This window comes from Zophobas morio, unplaced genomic scaffold (genome assembly GCF_036711695.1).
Source record: "Zophobas morio isolate AGI-343-1 ecotype UQ-CSIRO unplaced genomic scaffold, CSIRO_AGI_Zmor_V1 ptg000044l, whole genome shotgun sequence".
Classification (NCBI taxonomy): domain Eukaryota; kingdom Metazoa; phylum Arthropoda; class Insecta; order Coleoptera; family Tenebrionidae; genus Zophobas; species Zophobas morio.
The window spans coordinates 9,225,648-9,246,267 of NW_026972149.1; the positions used below are offsets into that span (position 1 = coordinate 9,225,648).

The following is a 20,620-nucleotide window of genomic DNA, read 5'->3' on the forward strand; positions in this document are numbered from 1 at the left end:
GTAGAATACGTAACTTCGGGTTGTGAGGTCGGATTTTAAACGTTATACAAGTGCCCGGTGTAAACAGACATGGAAAATGAATAATAAATCGGTATAGTGGAACGAATAGTGACGTGAAGAGCATTGACAGCTGAACTAGAGAGCCATATTGAAACTCAAAATACTACAATGAAACTCAGAGCGTCGGAGAAAATCACGACTCGAACAAATATTTGGACTCGGTTATTATTCACTGTTTCAAGAGAAAGTATATAGAGTTATGCGCGAATATATGACGTCACTGAAATAGTGAGATGTAAATTTTTGAAAAAGTTAATTGAAAATTCACACAACCCGTATGAGACGTGTAGTGGAGGAAAGTGGGATGAACTTGATACGAAAACGTAGATTTCCAAGAAACATAAAAATGAAAAACTGAAGATTAAAAAATAAAGCAATAAAAATTAGAACTTAATGTAGATGTGACATTTTGTAATCGAAGACACTAAAGATTTTGATAGACTAGAACTGGTCCGACCCGAAAAGGGTGTGAATATAGAACATAGATGACACGGAAAAGAATAAGTATGGTCACGAATGATTCTTGAGTTGGAAGAAGAAAGTCAAAGCAATCTTGGCTTGGTGTCTTTTGAACTTAGAACATAGAAGGGAACAGCCGAAGAAAGAGAGAAATAGGAATTACAAAAACGAAAACTGAAGAAACAGAAATAACGAAAATCCTTTTGTTAGATCAAGTTCGATTTTGCTAAGACCTTCTGAAAAGAAATGTCAACATACAAAATTCATTCAAACCAAGTGAAAAGTGGTGGTGAAAAATTTAGAAAAAATTGGGAGATGAAAACCAATAAAAAAACTGTTAACGTGTATCAGGAAAAGTAGAAAGTGACAAGACAAGCCACAGAAAAGTAAATTTGTAATGTCTTCCTTAATGTTTTTTAATGAGAGTCATTTGGATTAGTAGATATGAGACAGCAGTGGGATGAAACTGAAGAAAGATGCTTCCATAGATAGCTGCGATCAATTGAAAAAGACACCCATGACAAAGGAAAGAAAGAGAAAGTAGCGATTGGTATCGGTGTAGGAAGTTACGTTTTAGACACGACATTAGAGCTTTAAAATAGCTTGTATATAATCTGCTTTTGAATGTGATGGGTATAATCAAAATTAAGAGGGGAGCAACGTTACGTAAGACTTTCTTATCAGATAGTATGAAACGCCTATGAAAGACGGTCATGTTGTTGTCCTAGAGCATGCCGTTTCGTGAAGTTGCGAAAGTGTCTGCTGCAAATACAAATGGACGTAAGACAGAGATAAAAAATTAGTGTATTAGTACCGAGTTCGGTTGGAGGTCCGTAATTGGCCTCAGAATTAGATAATTGAGGCTGTACACAATTCTCTCTAATCGCATGGGGCAAGGCGCTGTAGTGGTGGACTGTTTCTGTTCTGATTTGTCTAAGTGTCGGTCTGACAGTTTTAAGCAGAAGTGCTCCGTATTTTGAAACCGGTATAGTTAATTAAGCGAGTTAAGTGACCGAAAATGATCAATTATGGATAGCTGGCAGAAAGTGTTAATCATGGTAATGTTCGTGGAGGTTCAGTTTGGCGCGTTTTTGAGCTCGGCTAATGAGTGCCTCCGTCGCACTACAATGCAGTTCGCGGGTCGGTCGAAGACGCGTGGTGGGGGCGGGGGTGGGGGTGCAGTGTAGGTATGCGGCAATTAGCGAAGTTTAAGTTGATTAGGTCATGCCAGTGATCATTGTTGGCACATAAAGCTCCGGTGGCTGTTGTATGCGCCGTTGAGTGGCGCACCCCGGCGATCAGTAGCGCGCGGAGCTTTCGCAGCTTTGTACTTTGGGGCTCAGAGGCTCAGTCAGACGCAGCACCGGCGGTAGTAGGACGTGTGGTTCGGCGCGCGTGGCGTTGAAGCACGCGGTTCTGTGTCGCGTGCTCACTCCGGAACAGCCCGGACTCGGATGGTGGTGGTCAGCGATGTCATCTGACATCAAGGAGGACAGACCCAACGCGTCCAAGGAGGAGGAGGACAATGCCGTGACCAAAGAGTTTTGTGCCAACAGGACGCTTTCTTGGCACGAGCACGTCTACAAGAAGTTAACCAACAAACCCACGCCGCACCTGATCGAGAACATCCTGGGGATCCAGAACCGGCCCCATCAGTTCAAAGAAGTGCAGGACTTACCCAAAAGTAATAGAATGACTGTTAGTGCACCCGTTTCCCCGCAGGATAAGTTCCCTAAGTTGGAGCCCTCTGTGAACGAAGTTAATGAACCTTTAAATTTGTCAATTCGTAGTGACCTTAAAGTGCGGACAAAGACTGTTAAAGGTACGACTTATTCCCACCTTATTTTGACACCGTTACCCTGTAATTATGCCGCTTCCCCCACCACCACCCCACTTAAGTATACAATTACTCAAAGCTTCAAATCGACGCGACTACAATATACTATTTTATTGCAAAATTAGACAATAAATTTAAGTACTCTTCAAGGTTTATTGGTTGTAACGTTGCTCCGTAATTATTATATGCGATTAATCGCAGATTTTACGTTGAACGTTTTCGCTCTTCTAACTTACTGTTTTAAACCAATTAACCATTAATGGTTAAATGATTTGTTACTTTAATCGATATTTATCAACACTACATCAGAAACAAAGAACTAAGATTATGCGCTATTACCAACTTTATAATGCGGCTCTGTTTATGTAAGTTAATCTTACAACTTCTTGTTTGTTTTCACATAAAACAGGAGTTAACACTTCGACTTGTAAAATAGGTGGATACAGTCCATTAATGCAGGTTTTCGCACCTGGAATACTAAATTGTCACGACCCACGTTTCACCCAATTAATAAGGATTACTGTTTAGCTATAAATAATACCTAAACATATACCGATAATTTTTTATACGATACACTTCATACATGACGTTCTTATGAAAACAAACAACCTGTAATTTGATAATGTCTATAATTTCTCAATTTGTTCATTTGCTCCAAGATATCTTATCCAAATAAAAACGCAAATGCAAAGCGTACTACTGGCAGTTTGCACGTTTTATTTTTGTACAACGCATATAAAAATTAAGAAGATCGATTGTTATTTTTTAAATCTAATCAAAAATGCAAAAATGGCGTTTTTGAGAATTTTTCGGTAATGTATTTTAGGCACTAAACAATTAATAATAATATGTATGATTACAAATATAAAATATTAAGTTGAACAACCGAGAATTTGTCAAATAAATGTTTATTATAACGAAAAACTTACTTTCAGTGTTAGGGTGTTGCTGCGTCCATCCGCTGGAAGTACCTATTTAGGTACGTTTAGAAAAAATGATCTCTTTGCTGTTATTCGACCATTGCGCACATCTGTGTATAAAACACCTACTTACAGCATTATTAACGTTTGTTTATTGAAACGTGTTTTTAATTAAAACATATATTCGTATATATTTTTCTTGATAGCTTGTGAAAGTGGGCATCATGTTCCACATAAACAAAAGTGCGTTCATTTGGGTTATCCGAAATTTTGAGGAAAAATCAATTTTCCGCAAATTAACCCTCACCTTGTATATACATTTCCCTCGGTGATGAAGGCATCAAACACAATTAAAACTCTTCTTGCTAAACAAGGACCGCACTCGTGTTTATGCTCATTTTGCCATCTCCTGATATGTTAATAAGCAGAAAATAATGTGGCTAAAGGGTTGAGATCCGGCCCCATTAAATACAAAAACGAGGATTTACACTTTCATAATGGAAATTATTAAAATTTTTGTTAGCACGCGAATACATCATCTTGTCCCTTCCCACCCTTAAATTTTTGACTTCCGGGGATTGTGTCCATTAAAATATTTACGAGATTTATCATTTCAATTTCACCCTGCATGTTGCTAAATCTCCGTTTTTCGTAACGTAGTTTTTCAAGCTCTTACTGACAGGTGATGCAAGGGGATGTAATAATTTTCGGATTACGCAGAGGAAGACGGTCTTTGTTAGCCCTGCTGCTAAAACGACATTTTTCAGACGTGAAGTTTAGTAGGTCGGTTTTTACATAATTGCAGCCGGTTTGTGCGAAACCGGTTGACATTTTTAGGTTGAAACCGGTTTTTAGGTTTTATAACCGGTTCTTGGGTGGTTTGAGATTGTAGCGACGATGGGGTTGTAAGTGTCTCGAGAGTGTGAATTATAAATAAAATTAGCTGTAATGGATCCGCTTTTTGTTTATTGACTAAAATGAGGAAGCACGTTTATAGTGTTTTGGTGTTTGGATTTGGATTGTAGGGCGAGATGTATCACTGAGTAAAACGCCGGCTTTTAAGAGAAAATTTGTATATATAGCACGGCCATAAATTTGTCGTCGACTCTTTAAGAAGAACCGCAGAGCTGTTAAAATTGTATCAGAAACATAATCACTTCATTCTCGTTAAAACTATATTTAAAGCACTTCCATTGAAAAAGTGTTTTTAAATCGTCATCGCATCTAACAAATGTAGCGATTTAGTTGCGAACAAAAAATTCATTTGTTTCCATAATGGCCACGGATAAACATTTGTTTGGAGTTCAACTGTCAATCAAAGCGAATTTATTTAAAATTGTAAAGCGAAAATTACTTCAACCATTAAACGACGCAGCATAAAAACGAACGAAACAATCATATTTGTTTAGGATTTATCCACCCCGAGCGGTGCTCGGCGAAATTTTAATTTCACTTTGTCATCCTGATGAAAACGCTTTGATTTCTTCTGGATAAAGTGCTCTTCCTGCCGCAAAAATGCAACCACGTCCTGTTTTGCTGTGTTCCCACAACTTTTATCGCGGGAAAGAGGACAGCTTTCTTAATCATAAATCGATAGAATTCGTCCAATTAACGATCTATTAACAACTATAAAATGTCTTTAATGAGTAATTATTTTAAGCTGTGGCTAACAACCCACTCGTCAAAGTTCCGATACATAAACATGCGACGAGACGTTTTAAACTAATTAACTAATAAATCTAATCAATAAGACTAATGTTTTCCAAAGTGCGTGCCGGGGCGAAAACGCGCGCCGCAAACTTTCAATTACGATTAATTGCAATTTTAATCCCATCGTAATTACGTTAACACAATTTTACTACTTTTTACCAGTCCTGATCGTGTATTGAACGATGTTGCTTCATTTCTAAATATAAGTATAACTGCTAAATAACCACTTTTCATCAATTATATACACTAATGTCATTAGGCTGAAACACTTTTCATATAGGTGCCACCCAATTATATCGTCTATTGCTTCTGATTTCACGAATGATTTATAAAGAATGCATTAATGGCTCGCGCGGCCTTGCCACCTTTACGACCCGGCCAAACAAATACTACCAAAACTACCAACACACACGGCTCATTTAACACACGATTTACCGCCCCAGAGCACGGCGAATCCAAAACTTGCTATCCCTAGAAACGGCATTTCCATGCTGACACGACGACTATATTTCCATGTAATTAGGATTCCCATGTTAATCGGTAGATAGTTTTTAGAATATAATAGAGTCCACGAAATAGGTCAACAGCAATCTATGATTTTTTTGTTTCTAGTCACTGCGTCCATTTAAAAATCCCTAACGTGGTAACAACGCAAAAACTTAAAATTTGCACCCTTCCGAGCACTTGTGTAGCAATAAAGTCTCTCTCGTCCGCCGCGTAAAAAAATATTGACAGATGATTAAATTCTCCGTCGCGGTGGAAAACAACGTCATTGTTCAAAAATAACTCAGGTGCTAAAACCAACAAGAATAAAAATCTTATTTACTTTGATTTATTTTTCCGACGAGCTGATGCAAAAGTTGCACCGTGATGAACTCTTCCGAATATCGGGCTGCAAAAACTTGTAAATCGGCTAATGAGCAGACGGGTTTAAATTATCGATGGACGATGAAGCCGGAAAAAAACTGTGACATTTCCAGGGAATCGTTTTGTTTGTGTTGGTTTGGATGTAGGTAGGGTTAGTGCAGATGTAGATTTAGTAATTATTGACTAGGCAATTAACACTTAATGGGCAATTAAATTTGTCAACTGCTGCTACCTACAATTGGGTAAATTCTCGAATCAATATGCTATTATACACAAATAAATCGATGATAATGTGTTCATTAAAGTATAATAAGCCGAATAATACCACCATTGTTTTCGAAAGTTTTCGACCGTTAAATTGATTGGGCTGAATTTTGAATTCCACGATTTAGCTTGCCGTTGGAACATGTTTATTCCTGTTTGCAGATAAGACACTATTAAAGTAATTAAATGATACTTTCAGCGCTAACCACACTATTAAGTCATCAGTTGATTAGAATATTAATTCTTGTGAAGTAATTTATGAAGTGTGGTTTAACAACATCGGGGCTCAAATGTCAGTGCCAAAGAACAAAATAACTGTAAAGATCAGCTCTAGATGGCGTGCTTTGTTAACCTCAGTGTCAATTTGTCAGATAGTCATAATTAAAAAGTACGTGATATATACCTAAAAAATAGTTACGTTTCTTTTCTCTATCCATTGAGAAGCCACATACACGGTTAAAATTGGGTTGTGTTGTGTGTTACACTGAACGTTGAACTTGCTTGAGTTCATTAGGCGGCCCGCCAAGTGTGAAATTAGGACTGTCATATGTTTTTCTGACTGCTAATTTCTATGATACAACGCTGTCAAGAATTCAAGACAAAAAGTTGTCGATTTTTTTAATAAGGCTTAACAGAATTTTCTGGATTACATTATATTACCTATAATTTAAAAACGTAAGTAAAAATGCTTTTCTAGAAATAGAACCGACAATCGATTTAAGTAACAAGATGCAAGAAGAAGATTTATTAGGAACGTAATACCACATACGACATAATTCGGAGAAAAGATATATTGGACTGAAAAGATGTTCCAATATGTATAGGAGAAAAGATCTGTGACTTATACGTATTGCTTATCAATGTATAGGGAATAAAGGTTAATTTTTACGTGGCGTCACGTCATTCGTAGTAACTTGTAGTGGGGTAAGAACTAATATTAGTACTTTTATGTTATTTCCGCCACAGTTGTGATTTTATTATTCTATCTTTCTGTGGAATTAGGAACGCTCGAAAAGGTTCGAGTCGGGTAAAACATGGCGCGAATCGCGATTTTTGATGTAGTTGTAATAAATAGAATTTCTGTGAAACCTGATAAATGTAGCGAGCCAGCGGCGTGTGCCTGCAGAAATCGAAACATAAAGGAAAGAATGACAATTTAATTTAATTCGTTTTTGGGGAGGGCTTTGCGGGGAGATGCGGCAACAATTATGGGTTGTATTCGAGGTGATGTAGAAATGAATAATTGTGGTTTTGTTTCCAGAACCGACAAGAAAGAGAAAAAAGACTAGGGAACCGCTGGATCTGAAGTTATCAACGGGCCCCCTTCATCCCCCGCACCCCACCGAATCCATAGCGGAAGACGGCGATGCGAAAAGTAAGAAGAAAAAAGCTCGGACCACGTTCACAGGAAGACAGATTTTCGAGTTGGAAAAGCAGTTCGAAATGAAGAAGTATCTGAGTAGCAGCGAAAGATCGGAGATGGCCAAGCTACTTAATGTTACTGAAACTCAGGTATGACTTTTATTTCTCTTTGTTGTGCGGTAGTTAAGTCGAAGTTTTATATTACGACGGTTCGGTGAAAAATGGCCATCCTTAAAGAAGCGTTTAGGAATTTTCATTCATTTGATAATTCTCGAATCCATAAGGATTTATGGCCCTCGTTTAAATTCGAACGAAAACAAGTTGACAAAGTGGTATTTTTCCCTGCAACTAATTTATAATAATTTTCCCGGTTAATGCGGCGTTTTGCTGCATGTCCTGGGAACTTTTCCTCTATATATCATTCCTGCTGGAACTTATCTTGATGGCAACTTTTCTCGAAGATAATCATCTAAGGAGACTAGACAAAAGACCCGTCAATATGTATTGGGAAAGAATTGAGATCCAGATAATGATCAGGAGTGGGATGCCAGCTAAAAAATGACGACAAAAACTTTCCGAGTCGAGAAAATCGTTCGGCGGGGAGCAATTACTAATGTTTATATTAAGAACCAAATAAAACATCTGTACGCAGAATGCCACGTTTATTAATGATGAAGCTTTTTACTTAATAGCTCGAATCTCACAATCAGTGTAAATACGACGATAGGCGTTTAGAGCTGTTGGCGGGGGCGGCCGGGGGACGAGAGGAGTTATGATGAGTTACTGCGGCAGCTGTCTCATACCAGCCTCATTTAGTCCCTCCAGTGGAGACTCGTGTTCCTACTAATTGCCTACAAACTTACACGACTCAAATATTAACTCACAAGCGCCCACTTTTAACTTCTTCCTAATTTAAATAATCGACAATTACCGCCGATCTTTCATCTCAAATTGAATTATGTCTACATGCCGCTTACCGGCCATTCATGCAAATTCTTTCCGTTATATCCTCCCTTACGACCGCACTAATAATAGCCCGTTTAGATTCGCTTCCACACCGACTGATCCCTTTTTATTCGCTCCGTACATGCCTTCACACTTCTCACGACTCCCACAAACGCACAAATTTCTCAAAACCTACCCACAGCTACCCCGCCCCAACTAATCACTACCGCAGTTCCCAAAAAATACCGTTCGGACTCGGGCGGATCACTGCCATCATGTTTTAACCCCTTACAAATATCAATTGTATCATCGACTGAACTTTCAAAATAATTCATTATCATACGTCAATTGTTTCTATAGTACCACTTCCTAGAGTTCATTTTTAAATCCCCTAAAAGAACTACGTCGTTTTTTTCAAACGTCACCCTGAAACGTGTTTAAACCGTTTCGAACGATTCTGCGGCGTTTGTACTATTGACAGTGACATACGTCATACTATTACTTGAATCACAGTCCTAGTCTAAAATTGAAAATTCAAATACGTACACTCCGAAGGATTTTAGACGGTTTTGAATATTGTACTGATTTTTTGAATACTAATAACGAAGCTCTGACGCTTAGAATACACGAAAAGACATAAAACAGAAAAACTTGGCATTTACCCGGCGGGACCCCAGCTCCTATGACCTTCCTGACGTATTGATAAACTTAAAAAATTGGAAAATTATCCGTAACTAATTTGTGAACTTGAGTGTAAATAAAGGAAATATTAATAAAAATTAATTGGTCTTAATTTAAGCACTATTACAAATAGTCTTGGTATCATGGCGCGTAGTGAAGTCTGTACCCGAGGTGCAACCAAGGGTTGACAAAAGATCCGATTTTAAACAATCCTGAATATTTATCCACTATCTTTAGATCATCTGTCTACAAAATTCCTTAGTAATGGAAGACATTCAATCCGAAAGATGCGGAATCATTTATGAAAGCTCAGTATATATACTGTATACAACAGGTACTTGAAGTTCCTTAAGAAACCATTATTTGTTGTACACATAAATGATCTTAGTATTTTTATTATCAATATCCTTCAAGTTTAAGCACCTTGTGATAGTACCTCGGACTGTAATACTTTCTTTACATTGTAGCTATACGTAACATTGAAAGACTAAACAATTATTCTTCCAAGGGCAAATTTTGGTGTAATTTCTGTTGGGAGAAAAATGTTTATTTAATTTATGTGCGAGTCGTAGTCGAGAGTTCCACGCAATGTTTGGTCTAGATTCATTTCTGCAACATCCGCTCCTTTGTTGTCACCTCATCTGTCGCGACTCTAGCACACACTTTTGTTTTTCTCGGAGCGGTACCATATATCAAATGGTAACTGCGGTACGCAGAAACGGTTAACGAATACAGCGCGTAGACTCGGGCGGATGCGATTATTGTGAGCGCGCGTGGATCGCTTTTGCGCCATGTGGGTATTAATTATGCCTAAATGATGATTGTGGTGCGACGAGCTCATTATCGTAATCCAAACAAAAACGGTAGCACAAAGCGGTGAGCTTACAATTGGAGTGGAGGCTCAGGCGCAAGGGGTAATAAAAAGCGCGAGCTTACTAATTTGTCTTACTATACTTTCGTAGTTTTTACGAGCTAATAAGTGACGAAAAGCTTTGAGATGAAACTTTCGGTATTCGTTTCGGCGAGCCGACATTGTAGGCGTTAGGATCTTTGAAGAGAAATGTTATGTTAGTGTTATAATTAGGTGCTTTATGCATTAGCTATTAGCTTTGGTGCACTCCTCTCTTGACAGTTCGAGCTCTATAAATAAGATCATAGCGATGCCGTCACATATGTTTCAGCTAATTTCTGAAAACGCTTACTTTCGCTTCAATGGTCTGTAAGTTATATGGTTTGCTCGACGTAAATTACATTGTATGTCCGTACTTTAATAAAATATATTTACATTCATGACAAAAATGTGCTCCAAATGTTGTTTAAAAATTGATAATCGACTTCATCCAACGCGGGCTTAGATGTTCGAGGCACCAATTTATTTGATTGATGACAACCAAATTGTTAATAAAACGGGACTTCCATTTTTATTGGCCGCACACCACAACTCTTCAGACATTATTAATGTCGCGAGTTGGATTGTCGTTGCGCCGGAAATCGCCCCGACGTCAATCTAACGACACTGCCCGGACAACACTCAAAAAGCTTTCCAAAATACGTATCCATTCCGAACTAAACATAAATACTACGTTAAGATAAACGTCTTTGTGCGTATTTTTTTGTTTTATCAACGTTATAATTATAACTAATTATCGATATGAATAGTTCGCAAACGTAAAATACACATTAGGTTATGGGACCATGTTTAAATAACAAGCGTAAGAGTTTGGTGGCGTTAAAAACACTAGTATTTTAAACTAGGTATTTATGCAGCAAACGAAACACAAAATTTAACCCGCATCTGGTGGTCTAACATTCCGTAAGTATCTTGTCTTCTCCATCGGTAAAACCACAGCAAACATTTCTTAAGTTATTGGAATGGTTTGCAAAATACCCGGCAAACTTCTTAAACAATCCGAATGAATTTTCCTTTGTGTATCCGAAACTGAGATTTTTAATATCTTGAAACGATAAATTACGGATCTGGCAGGGCTCGCTCATTCCCTGTCCATCCCGTTTCGGGTATTGTGCTGACTGACAATTTAAATTGACAGTAGGGCGAATTTGAATGATGGCGATTTTTCGAGTTAATTATTTGATTAGCGCTCGAACAAACATGGCTAAGTAATTGACTGGCTTGGAACTAAATAATTGATTTGTCAATAATCGCTACCACACTCAAAGAATTAAATAAATCGATGGTGTAATCGTCGGAAGTGTTTACTTGATTATGTGATTAAACGAGTAGAATCGATTATCAGCGAGATTGAAAAAATTCATTTAACGAATGCCGCTTTAATTATAACAAGCTCCTTTTTTTGTAGCGCGCTACCTGCGGGAGCTTTTTCCAAATATTTTATTTAGGTTTATGCTCGCAGGTCGGACGTTAACAAACTCCCAAACCTATTTTACGAGTTTATTTGAGCCTATAATTATATTGCTTTCAAAATATTTCCTGCTATGTTTTATTGCAGCTCTTCGAGTTTAGTTTATCGACTTCCGTTCGATGCAAATTATTAAAAATCTAATTAACCGTTTTTTATTATGTGCTAATGCGCGTCGAGTCTTATTAGATTATGCTGCGTCAGTAATTCACTTCACCAATCCGGATCATTATGTTGCACTGCAATTAACTACCCATTCAAAATGTAAATAATTTATAGCTAATTTACCTAAAATCCGTACAATAATAACTGTGCGGTCGTAAAGTAGCCGTAATATATTGTAGAGCCGAAGAGAAATCAATTTTTATTGGTTAGTCTTTGTGGCTTACAAAGGGCCGATTAGATTGCTCATTAAAGTTCGTTTATCGCGAAATTGAATTTTTCCGTTTTGAATTATCGCCGTTTAATAACTCTCCCGCCACTGTACATACTAACGAAAAAACAATGTTTGCAATTTCGCGCTGATCATTTCCATCAATCAACTTGACGTGATCTCAAGACGTAAACGACAATGTTGAAACATTTAACTGAAATTGACAAAGTAAGTAGCTGTCACATTTCAAAAAATAAATCTCTTATCAATACCTGCTACATACTCAAACATATCACATTAATAAACTTTTAGTTATGTATCTGATATATTTTATGTGTATTGTTACATCATTTGAAGAAATAAATATTTTTATGAGGGTATTGATTTATTGCGGTCGTAAAATCAACCCGACTAAATAAGCAAATTTTAATATTACAACTGTTCTTTTTCCTATTGTCAGTATAATTAATACACATATGTAGAGTAAGTTCGAATCATCATTGCAGCCGCGTCGTCTTCAAAAGCAACATGTCACCAGTATTATATTGCATACTAACAAAATTAATGAGAATTTGTTCATATTACATGCAAATGTGGCACATATCAAGCAATAATTTGTTTGTTTGTAATGTAACGGCTACGTCTTGTTCGATGTGTTTTTTCGTGCAAATTCGATTTGACTTTAATGTGTGTTGTTGGCTGCCTATTTGTCGTACGCTGCAACTTAAATAAAGCAGCTGCGAACATCTGGGTGTCTAATAAGAAATATGAAGGTTGTAAGGACATCATAAAGGATTAACAGTCAAGTAGGAGTCTGTTTAGTGAGTCATTTGAACGTTTTTTCTAATTTAAGAGGAAATACTTTTTTAAGAAAATTGATTACCGTTCTGCCGTACGAAAATATGTAATCTTAATTGCCTTCGTTAATTAAATTAAAGGGGAAAGATTTGCTCCTTACTCAGTAATGATCGCCGATAAAATTATCTAATTATAATTTTATTGATTAATAAGTCGTCAATTCGAAAAATGTTAATTAAAATTTTGAGTCACGACTTGATAAGGAATGCCTTTCATAAAGACGTCTTAAGGGTGGTGGTGCGAAAAAACATCGACGATGTAATTTCCAAGTTGGGAACAAGAGTGACAAGTTTTGGCGTGTATGTATAGGGATTAAGTTTTGAATAAAAGCTTAGCTGAGCTCTTATTCAGTTTCCACGAGCAAAACAAACTTAATAAATACCGGCGTAATATTATTACACGGTATTGATTGTGTATACAAGTAAATGTACAGTTAATTTGCGTATACCGTGTTGCGGGAATAATTATATCACTTTGTCAATTTGAACGACCCGAAACTTCTCGATCAACATTGTGTAGTTTGAAAACCGGATATTAAAAGGATATCTGTGCACGTACCCTTTATTTGTCGATTTCTATAAACCCTGCGTTCACCAATAAATATTAACACTGGTTTATTAAGAAAATAAAGTCGGATTATAGCTTCCAGGGCTTGAAATTTCAACATCTTTCGCTCGCAAACTGACAATTGTCACCCTTTTAGTGATAAAGTTTATAGGCCACTTAAGGGTGTTGATGTAGCTGGGAATTTCGCTGTATTAACATTTAAGGGAAACTTGAACCATTTACAAACATTTATTGATACCGGGATTAAAGTTGCCTACTTTTCCTATGGAAGATTCACCCACTGTCTCATTCTTGCAGCGGTCGAACTAACACAAACATATTTATTACCATTTATAACTTAATACATACTTACTTTCACCAGACGGGTATTGGTGCGTCCGAATATGTATTTAATTTAGTAAGCACTAGCAGGAAGCGATCAAAACCTATAATAGTCAGAATAGTTGTTATTACGCCCATTTAAATACTAACAACTTTGAAGGAATAATAGCAAAGCTGGAACAGTACCGGGAGTCCTTTGATTAAACTAAATCCACTTCAAAGGTTTGTGTACTGATAGAAACATTTATTTCACCTTGTTAGAATTGCGAGCCATATTCTTAAGCTAGCCCACTTTCAATTACCCTGGAAGAAATGCTTTCGCGCATTAATGGGAACTGAGCGGAGATATTGTTTGAAGTCTGCTAATAAAAATAAGCACCAAATAACACTTCGGATAATTCTCAGGAACTGTGTTCGAATCAATACGACACGTTTCTTGTAGTCCCTTACGGGGAACATCGTTGAGCAACCGAAGCACTATTGCACAACACGCGGAAAAGATAATCGAAAATTACGCAGTTGTCAGAACCCTTTTTGTGTGGAAAGCCACGAATTCCCCGTTATATAATTATTGTCTGCATGGTTTTTCCCGTGGCGTTGGGACGCGTTACCTGTCGAGGAGACGTGGGTGTGACGCGGACAACCGCGAACGGCGGTTGTGACATGATATCCAGGCGAAATATGCGTCTCACGTCTCAAAATCTACTAATTACCGCCACGACTTGCGAACGAACCCTTTGTGCTCTGTTATTGGCATTATGGTTGTTGCGCTGTTTGCCCCCTCAAGAAAGTTCCTTGTGCCATTTCGATCTTAAACTATTTGTTGGCTCCGCAAGGCGGCTAATATCCGGAAGCCCTTTTGATTGAACGATTGAGTTAATAAATGAGTGCGCAAAGCGTTTGAACATCAGTCAAAGGAGTTTTGAAGAACGATGTAAACAAGGAGCAATGTGTATTTTGACAGGTCAAGTGTATTTCTGTATCAGCAATAATATCGAACATCTTTGTAAGTGATATTTTAGTCGCGGTGTTTGCCTGTCTAAATGGTACAGAACTATAAACAGTGGGCACACGTCTTTAGCGTTAGTTGAGTGGTTCACGTCAAACGTAATTAGTTGTTTCCGGTCGGGTCGGTGTTAATCGTTTGAAATTCGAATATCCTGCCTTATTTTGGTTGGCCATCCACTAACATCCTTCACCTATGTGATTTACGGCAGCTGTTCTACGCTCAGAAGGATCGACTTGGCTCGTTTGCGAGTGATTCATTTCGTATTCATCGATTACTGGATTGTGCCGATGATAAATTAACGTCAATATCAGTCCTCATCGAATCCTGTAATTAGCCGATCTTTGGGCCTATAGGACTCGTGTTCGGCATCCAAAATCAACGGGTTAACGGGGGCGCACATTTTTCATACCGCATTCCTTAATCGCTGATAGATCTCACCTCTGACAGCGCGTAATGCGCCACTTTTCCTCGCTGTCCAACATGGAAATCCCCTTTCCGCGGAATCTGCGTCTTGACTTTCACGGAAAAACGTTTTTCGTTGTATTTTGTTTCGAAAAGTTTCAAAATATCGTTTTTGATAAAGCAACAGGTCTGCGGGCACATAGTCATTTTTCTTTGGTAATTGAAGTGAGTTTGTTTGCGGCAAAACGACGCAAATTATCGGTTTATCTCCGACGGGAGCAAAGAGGTCGTTAATAGTTGCGTCTTGCGAGCATGTGGTCACTCCCGGTCAGGGGTCCATCGCAGGAAGTAGTTCTCACGTTTCTATCTTCTGGTGTATAGTTTCAGTAGCTGGAACGGTCAATAAACCGCGATTTTCCCAAGTAATCTCTTAATTTGACTTAATAGCGGTGACGTAGCTTTTACGAAATCGAATTGTTGTTTACAGGGGTTTTATTGTCTTGTGTAAGCATTTATCATGTAAATGGCGAGGTGTGGGCAGCGTGAGTAGTTTCTGATTGGCGAGGATTTAATTTTGGCGTAATGGCTCGGGCAATAATTGCTGGCTGGTTTAGGACGATGCGGAATAATGAATATGAATAGAGATATGTGTTCTGTACAATTAGCAGAACGCTTTAGTGGGTATTACAATGAGTATTGATCGTTAGTTGGAAGCTCACAGGACTGACATTTGTGATTTGTTGTCGATATCAAACTGCTGACGTTCCACTGTTGCTCGACCTCTTATTCACTACCCCTTCAAATTTAGCTCCGTCACTTATTTAAAACCCCTGTGTATCCGGCTTAATTTTACGATGAACTCGAGTTATATGCTTGTAAAAATTCCGCTTTAAAATAACCTGAAAGCTACGGATCGTGCTTTCATGCATCCCACTAAATGCCAAATTATTTCAGGCTTTTATCTCTACATCCTAAATTATTCGTCTTATCCGATGCCCGAACCAATATTTTCCCTGACAATACACTTTCGAACTAATCGATGATGCATCCACGCTCGTCATCGCAACCGGTTTCGCGCTCGCCGCGAAACCGGTTGCTCGTTTCGTGCAACGCCGGCGTTATTATCTCCACTCAAAAATCAGAACGCCAACAGCATCGCACACAACAAACAATTACCGTCAGTTTAATACAATTTACATTATCGTTGTATTTGCGATACGTAGCAAATTTCATAAACACACATCAAAGCTGCCATTTTTGTTTCATAATAAAACACTGATTAATTTTGCAAATCAGCAATATCAGATGCACGCGCGGCGGAATTGCGAGAATTTTTCAAACAACGGACGCTTCGGAGCTTCATTAGAGTTAGGTTTTCGTCGGATTAAACGCTATTATGTGCCGTCTTAGAGATAAATTTTGTGTATTATTGTAGCATAACCGAATTTCGGCCTCACCATTAGGGATTACCCAAACCGTAAGGGAAACGACATAGCTAAATGCCCTTTGAAGCAGATAGCTAAACTGCTTTGCTTTAGCCCGAGGCTCATTATTCCACTGACATCAGTTCAAACTAAAAATCAAACATACACAACGCTCGTAGAGGCCGTGGTGGTTAAAACACTAACAGTACATAAAACAAAGTTTGAAATATGCGTTGGTGTAGCTCGCTCTATGAAGATTTTAATAATAGTAATAATAATTTAAAACCCAGCTTTCGCTTTTTATTCGAGCTGAAATTTTTTGTAGTCTTCATTATCATTTAATTAAAATGATTGCTGCTTGCTTTGTAAACAAGGCATTAAAAGCCCCGCGGTGGCCTAAAAATGGATCCTATTGATTCGCGTTAATTGCCGGTTAAATAAATAAATAAAGTTGTAATAAATTATCGTAGTTGATGGTATAAGCATCCTCTCTGGAATAATTACTGTTTTCATTCCCTATGTAGAAAATGAATGAAACAAAGCGTATATGACAGGGTAAACAAGAGACCAAGAGAGACATATAACCGTAATGTAATTGGTCGCTAAAAGTAGCATTAAAATAAAACGTTATACAGGCCTTTATTAATCGAACAATAACGTATTCTAGTATGAAAAATAAGTCAAAACCAGTGCGTTCATTCAGGTTGCATAAATCCGCTACTGATGCAGTTAGGTAGGTAACAATAGTAATTTTATTTACGCAGTAGTGCTTTACAAACGACTGTCAGGTTGTAAAATTTAGAATTAACAAAAGTCTGTCCAAAAATGATAGATATTCTGTCGATACGCGCGTTTACTTCAATTTACGTATTTATGAGATCCAGTGACGGACAGATAACAAGGTATTGCTTGTGTACATATTTAAATAAGAGCGAATGACACTAAAGTAAAGTCCGTTTTACACGCTTAAATTAGCGAAGGTGGATGGATATAATTACATTAGGTGAATCTTTGAGGGTCGTTTTTGAATCATCTATACTCCTGCACTTTGGGTGAATTGTGCGAGAATCGTGAGTATAAGACGAACGATTGTGCTTTTTCGGACTATATCTCTTGATGAAATTCCTATGGAAAATTTTACTGTATAGACGGTGGATGAAAGTCGGCATTTCAATTAAATTCGTAACTAAATCAAATTCTCTCTAAATCGAAACGACAAAAATCCTTCTGAGATTTAAGCAGTTTTAGCTTAATATTTAAAGTATGTTGAAGAAAAAAGCTATTTACATTTGAGTAAAATTACGGTTTTCCTTTATTTCACCCTTTTTTTTTGTGAAAAGAAGTAGCCGGAAAGAGCCACAAGTGAAGAAAGGAGAAGTTTTATATAAAAAGGTCGACATTTGAATGGCAAGTTTTTATTATTGTTATGGAAATAATAGCGATGTAAAGTTTTTATTAAATTGTTCGGTGGTTTGTTGCTTCCGTAATGGCGTCTTAAATTTTTCGGATGAATGGGAGTTAAAATCCCAATAAATTAGCGAACGGCAGCCAGATGTGACCTTTTCCGGTTCAATTTGTGCTTGTGCTTAATTAAAGCCGAATTTTTTATCTATCTTATTCATTTTGCATTCGGGATTTGTGTTTAACATTATTGTAAATATTTAAAGCATAGTCACTACAAAATGTTATCATTCTGTGGGAAATTTATCCAGCGTTTTGTCATTTTGATTAATATTACATGCGAATGTTTAATCAATCGAACAATAAATTTACAATAAATTCCCTAACACTATTTACTTTGCGTTAAAAACGTCAGTATTTATGATTTCAATATACGCATAATTATATTCCGTTGTTTATTTCATTACTTCCCATTTGAAAATCGTTTACCGATAAACAACCCTTCCACCTCAGTTTTCAATACACCCACAATCAACAAATAACAAGTTCAAACAAAGGCAAACTATCTGTTTAATTTATTTATTTTCGCAGGCCATTTGCACAGTTCCAAACCCCGTCATCCGCAGCTTCCACGTTGTAATTATTATTTCAATTATTTGCTAAATTTTATACCGCATTTACATTCTATCATTAATGTCAGCACGCAACCACCCCACACTTCATTTAATCCCAATAAACCTTTAATACCCGAACGCAAAATCGATACAAAAATCGACAGAATTACATTTAATAGCACTTGTCAGCGCTCCGCAACCTCTTTAAATTACCCCGCGTGCCAAAAATGACATATTGCGTTCTTGAGCCGCTATTAACAAGGAAAAGTTTGTATGCCGTCAATCGCGCCGCATGCTGGGGGTCACGTGATACCATGGCGGGAAATTCGTATAGGTTATGCTAATCAGGACCAGTTATCGAGTGAAAAGAAGAAGAAGAAGCGAGAAGGTGTCCTTGCGGAGAGAGGTCGCCCTGGCAGCAATTAGGTCTAATAAATAATAATCCATCAGAGTGATTACAGCAGAAGTTGGCGACAATGTAACGGCGTGTGAGAGAGTAACGACAATGATTTGTATATCGGTGGAGTGGAAAGGCGCCGCCCAGTGAGACAAACATATCTGCGAGCGCGAGAGGAACGAGGATCGTCTGTGTAATTTATTGAGCGATAAATCGTGCACTCTGGCGGCCAAACGAGTAACTGCGTTGACACAATACTAACAGACCACTTAGTAAGCTATGTCTGTATCATCATCGCAGAATAGCGGAACGCGACAGCCCCCACCCTCGTCGTGCTCGCGCTTTTGCCACCACCGTTCAAGATTTAATTAATCTACAATTTACCCCGCTTTAACAGAGTGCTGTGAGGATCTCCTGCGCCAGAATATCGCTTTATGATTCATTTTAATCGACCCACTTATCAACGCCGTTATTGCAGTCTCGCTCCGACGTTTTAATTACAACAATCCACATTTCAATATCGCGAAAAAGCGAGCCCGAAGGGCTCAGTTCGGAGATCGCGGATGATCCTTATTAGCAGAGTAATAATGGTAATTACCCCGTGGCTCGCTGCTATCATATCGGCATTTCAATTGAGTTCGTCGCCGATAGACGCCCAACGGGGTGGAAGGGCCGGGGGTGGCAATGTATTACCGAACACATCGATTAGCGTTCCAACTGGAAATGGCCACTAGAGCTGTTTGAGCGGCGTTTGAGGCCTGATCATCGCTTCGTTTCACCTGATTCTCATGCATGTCGCTCTTTCTGCAAAATCATTCCCTTCGCCCTCTGTTTCACAAAACAACCCTTTATCAAGCCGATACCTACAACGATTAGGCAGCGCAATCTAGTCCAAACAGTTCGGAGATAATGGACTATTTACGCAACTCAATCGAAGCAATTACATCAACTTTTAATGCTTTCAATTGCCGACTCCCCCAACAAACGCTCAGATTTTACTCCGACCAACAATCCCTGCAGTTTCGCTATATTTCATCGATTTTTTATTAACCGCACCGTCTGTGTTCTCATCTCTTAAATACCTGCTAAACCGATCGGACAACCGTTTACGCACCCCCTCGAACGGTCATAAACACACTTCTTCGCATTTCAGACACGGGACGCTTCACGAGCCCTCATTTCTATACACAGTATGCGTGGAAAACAGTCTCTTTCTTGATACCGTACCCGACGACGTCCACCAACCGTAACCAAATTTTTCCCACAGCGTTGCGACCCTGCGCGCATAGCCACTAAACCTATCGGACAACAAAACGAAAGATCTTTCCCACAGCGTCGTGACGCTGTTCTCCTTAAAACATTAGCGGAAACTTTTTGTCATAGCCTTGCAAGGTTGGACGTTGTAATTCCGCTCCTATGGCGCTTCCTAAGGGCGACTGTGGAAGCGAGACGGATAATCGCCCTCGGAAAGCAAGCTTCGCAGTTCGAGGGGCGTGTAATGCACTGATCCATATGAAATATGATTCTCATACTCACATATCAAAGTTAAATACACTAATTACCACCATTGTTCGAATTATCTCGCAATTCAACGTTCCGTTGATATTGGGTAAACCAGACGAATTAAGAATATTACAGGGATGATTACACTCGACTGAAATTAATCAGATGAAGAGTAGACGGTTTTAATAATCTTGCGGGAACTTGTTGCGTCCTTCATCTAGTATTCTACGTCTATGTTAAGTTTCGTCCTCATTTTTCGCCCAATTTG

At 38.3% G+C, this 20,620-nt stretch overlaps 1 protein-coding gene across 1 annotated transcript in view; it reads left to right on the top strand.

The window, feature by feature from the left end:
• The first annotated feature begins 1,763 nt into the window (after nt 1-1,763).
• LOC135141487 (homeobox protein Hox-A4) overlaps nt 1,764-20,620 on the top strand; it is a 31,508-nt gene continuing 12,651 nt past the window's right edge. Inside the window, exons 1-2 of the mRNA XM_064072620.1 lie at nt 1,764-2,341; nt 7,379-7,629. Of these exons, the coding sequence (XP_063928690.1) occupies nt 1,990-2,341; nt 7,379-7,629 (603 nt within the window). The 5' untranslated portion in view covers nt 1,764-1,989. The remainder of the gene's footprint in view (nt 2,342-7,378; nt 7,630-20,620) is intronic.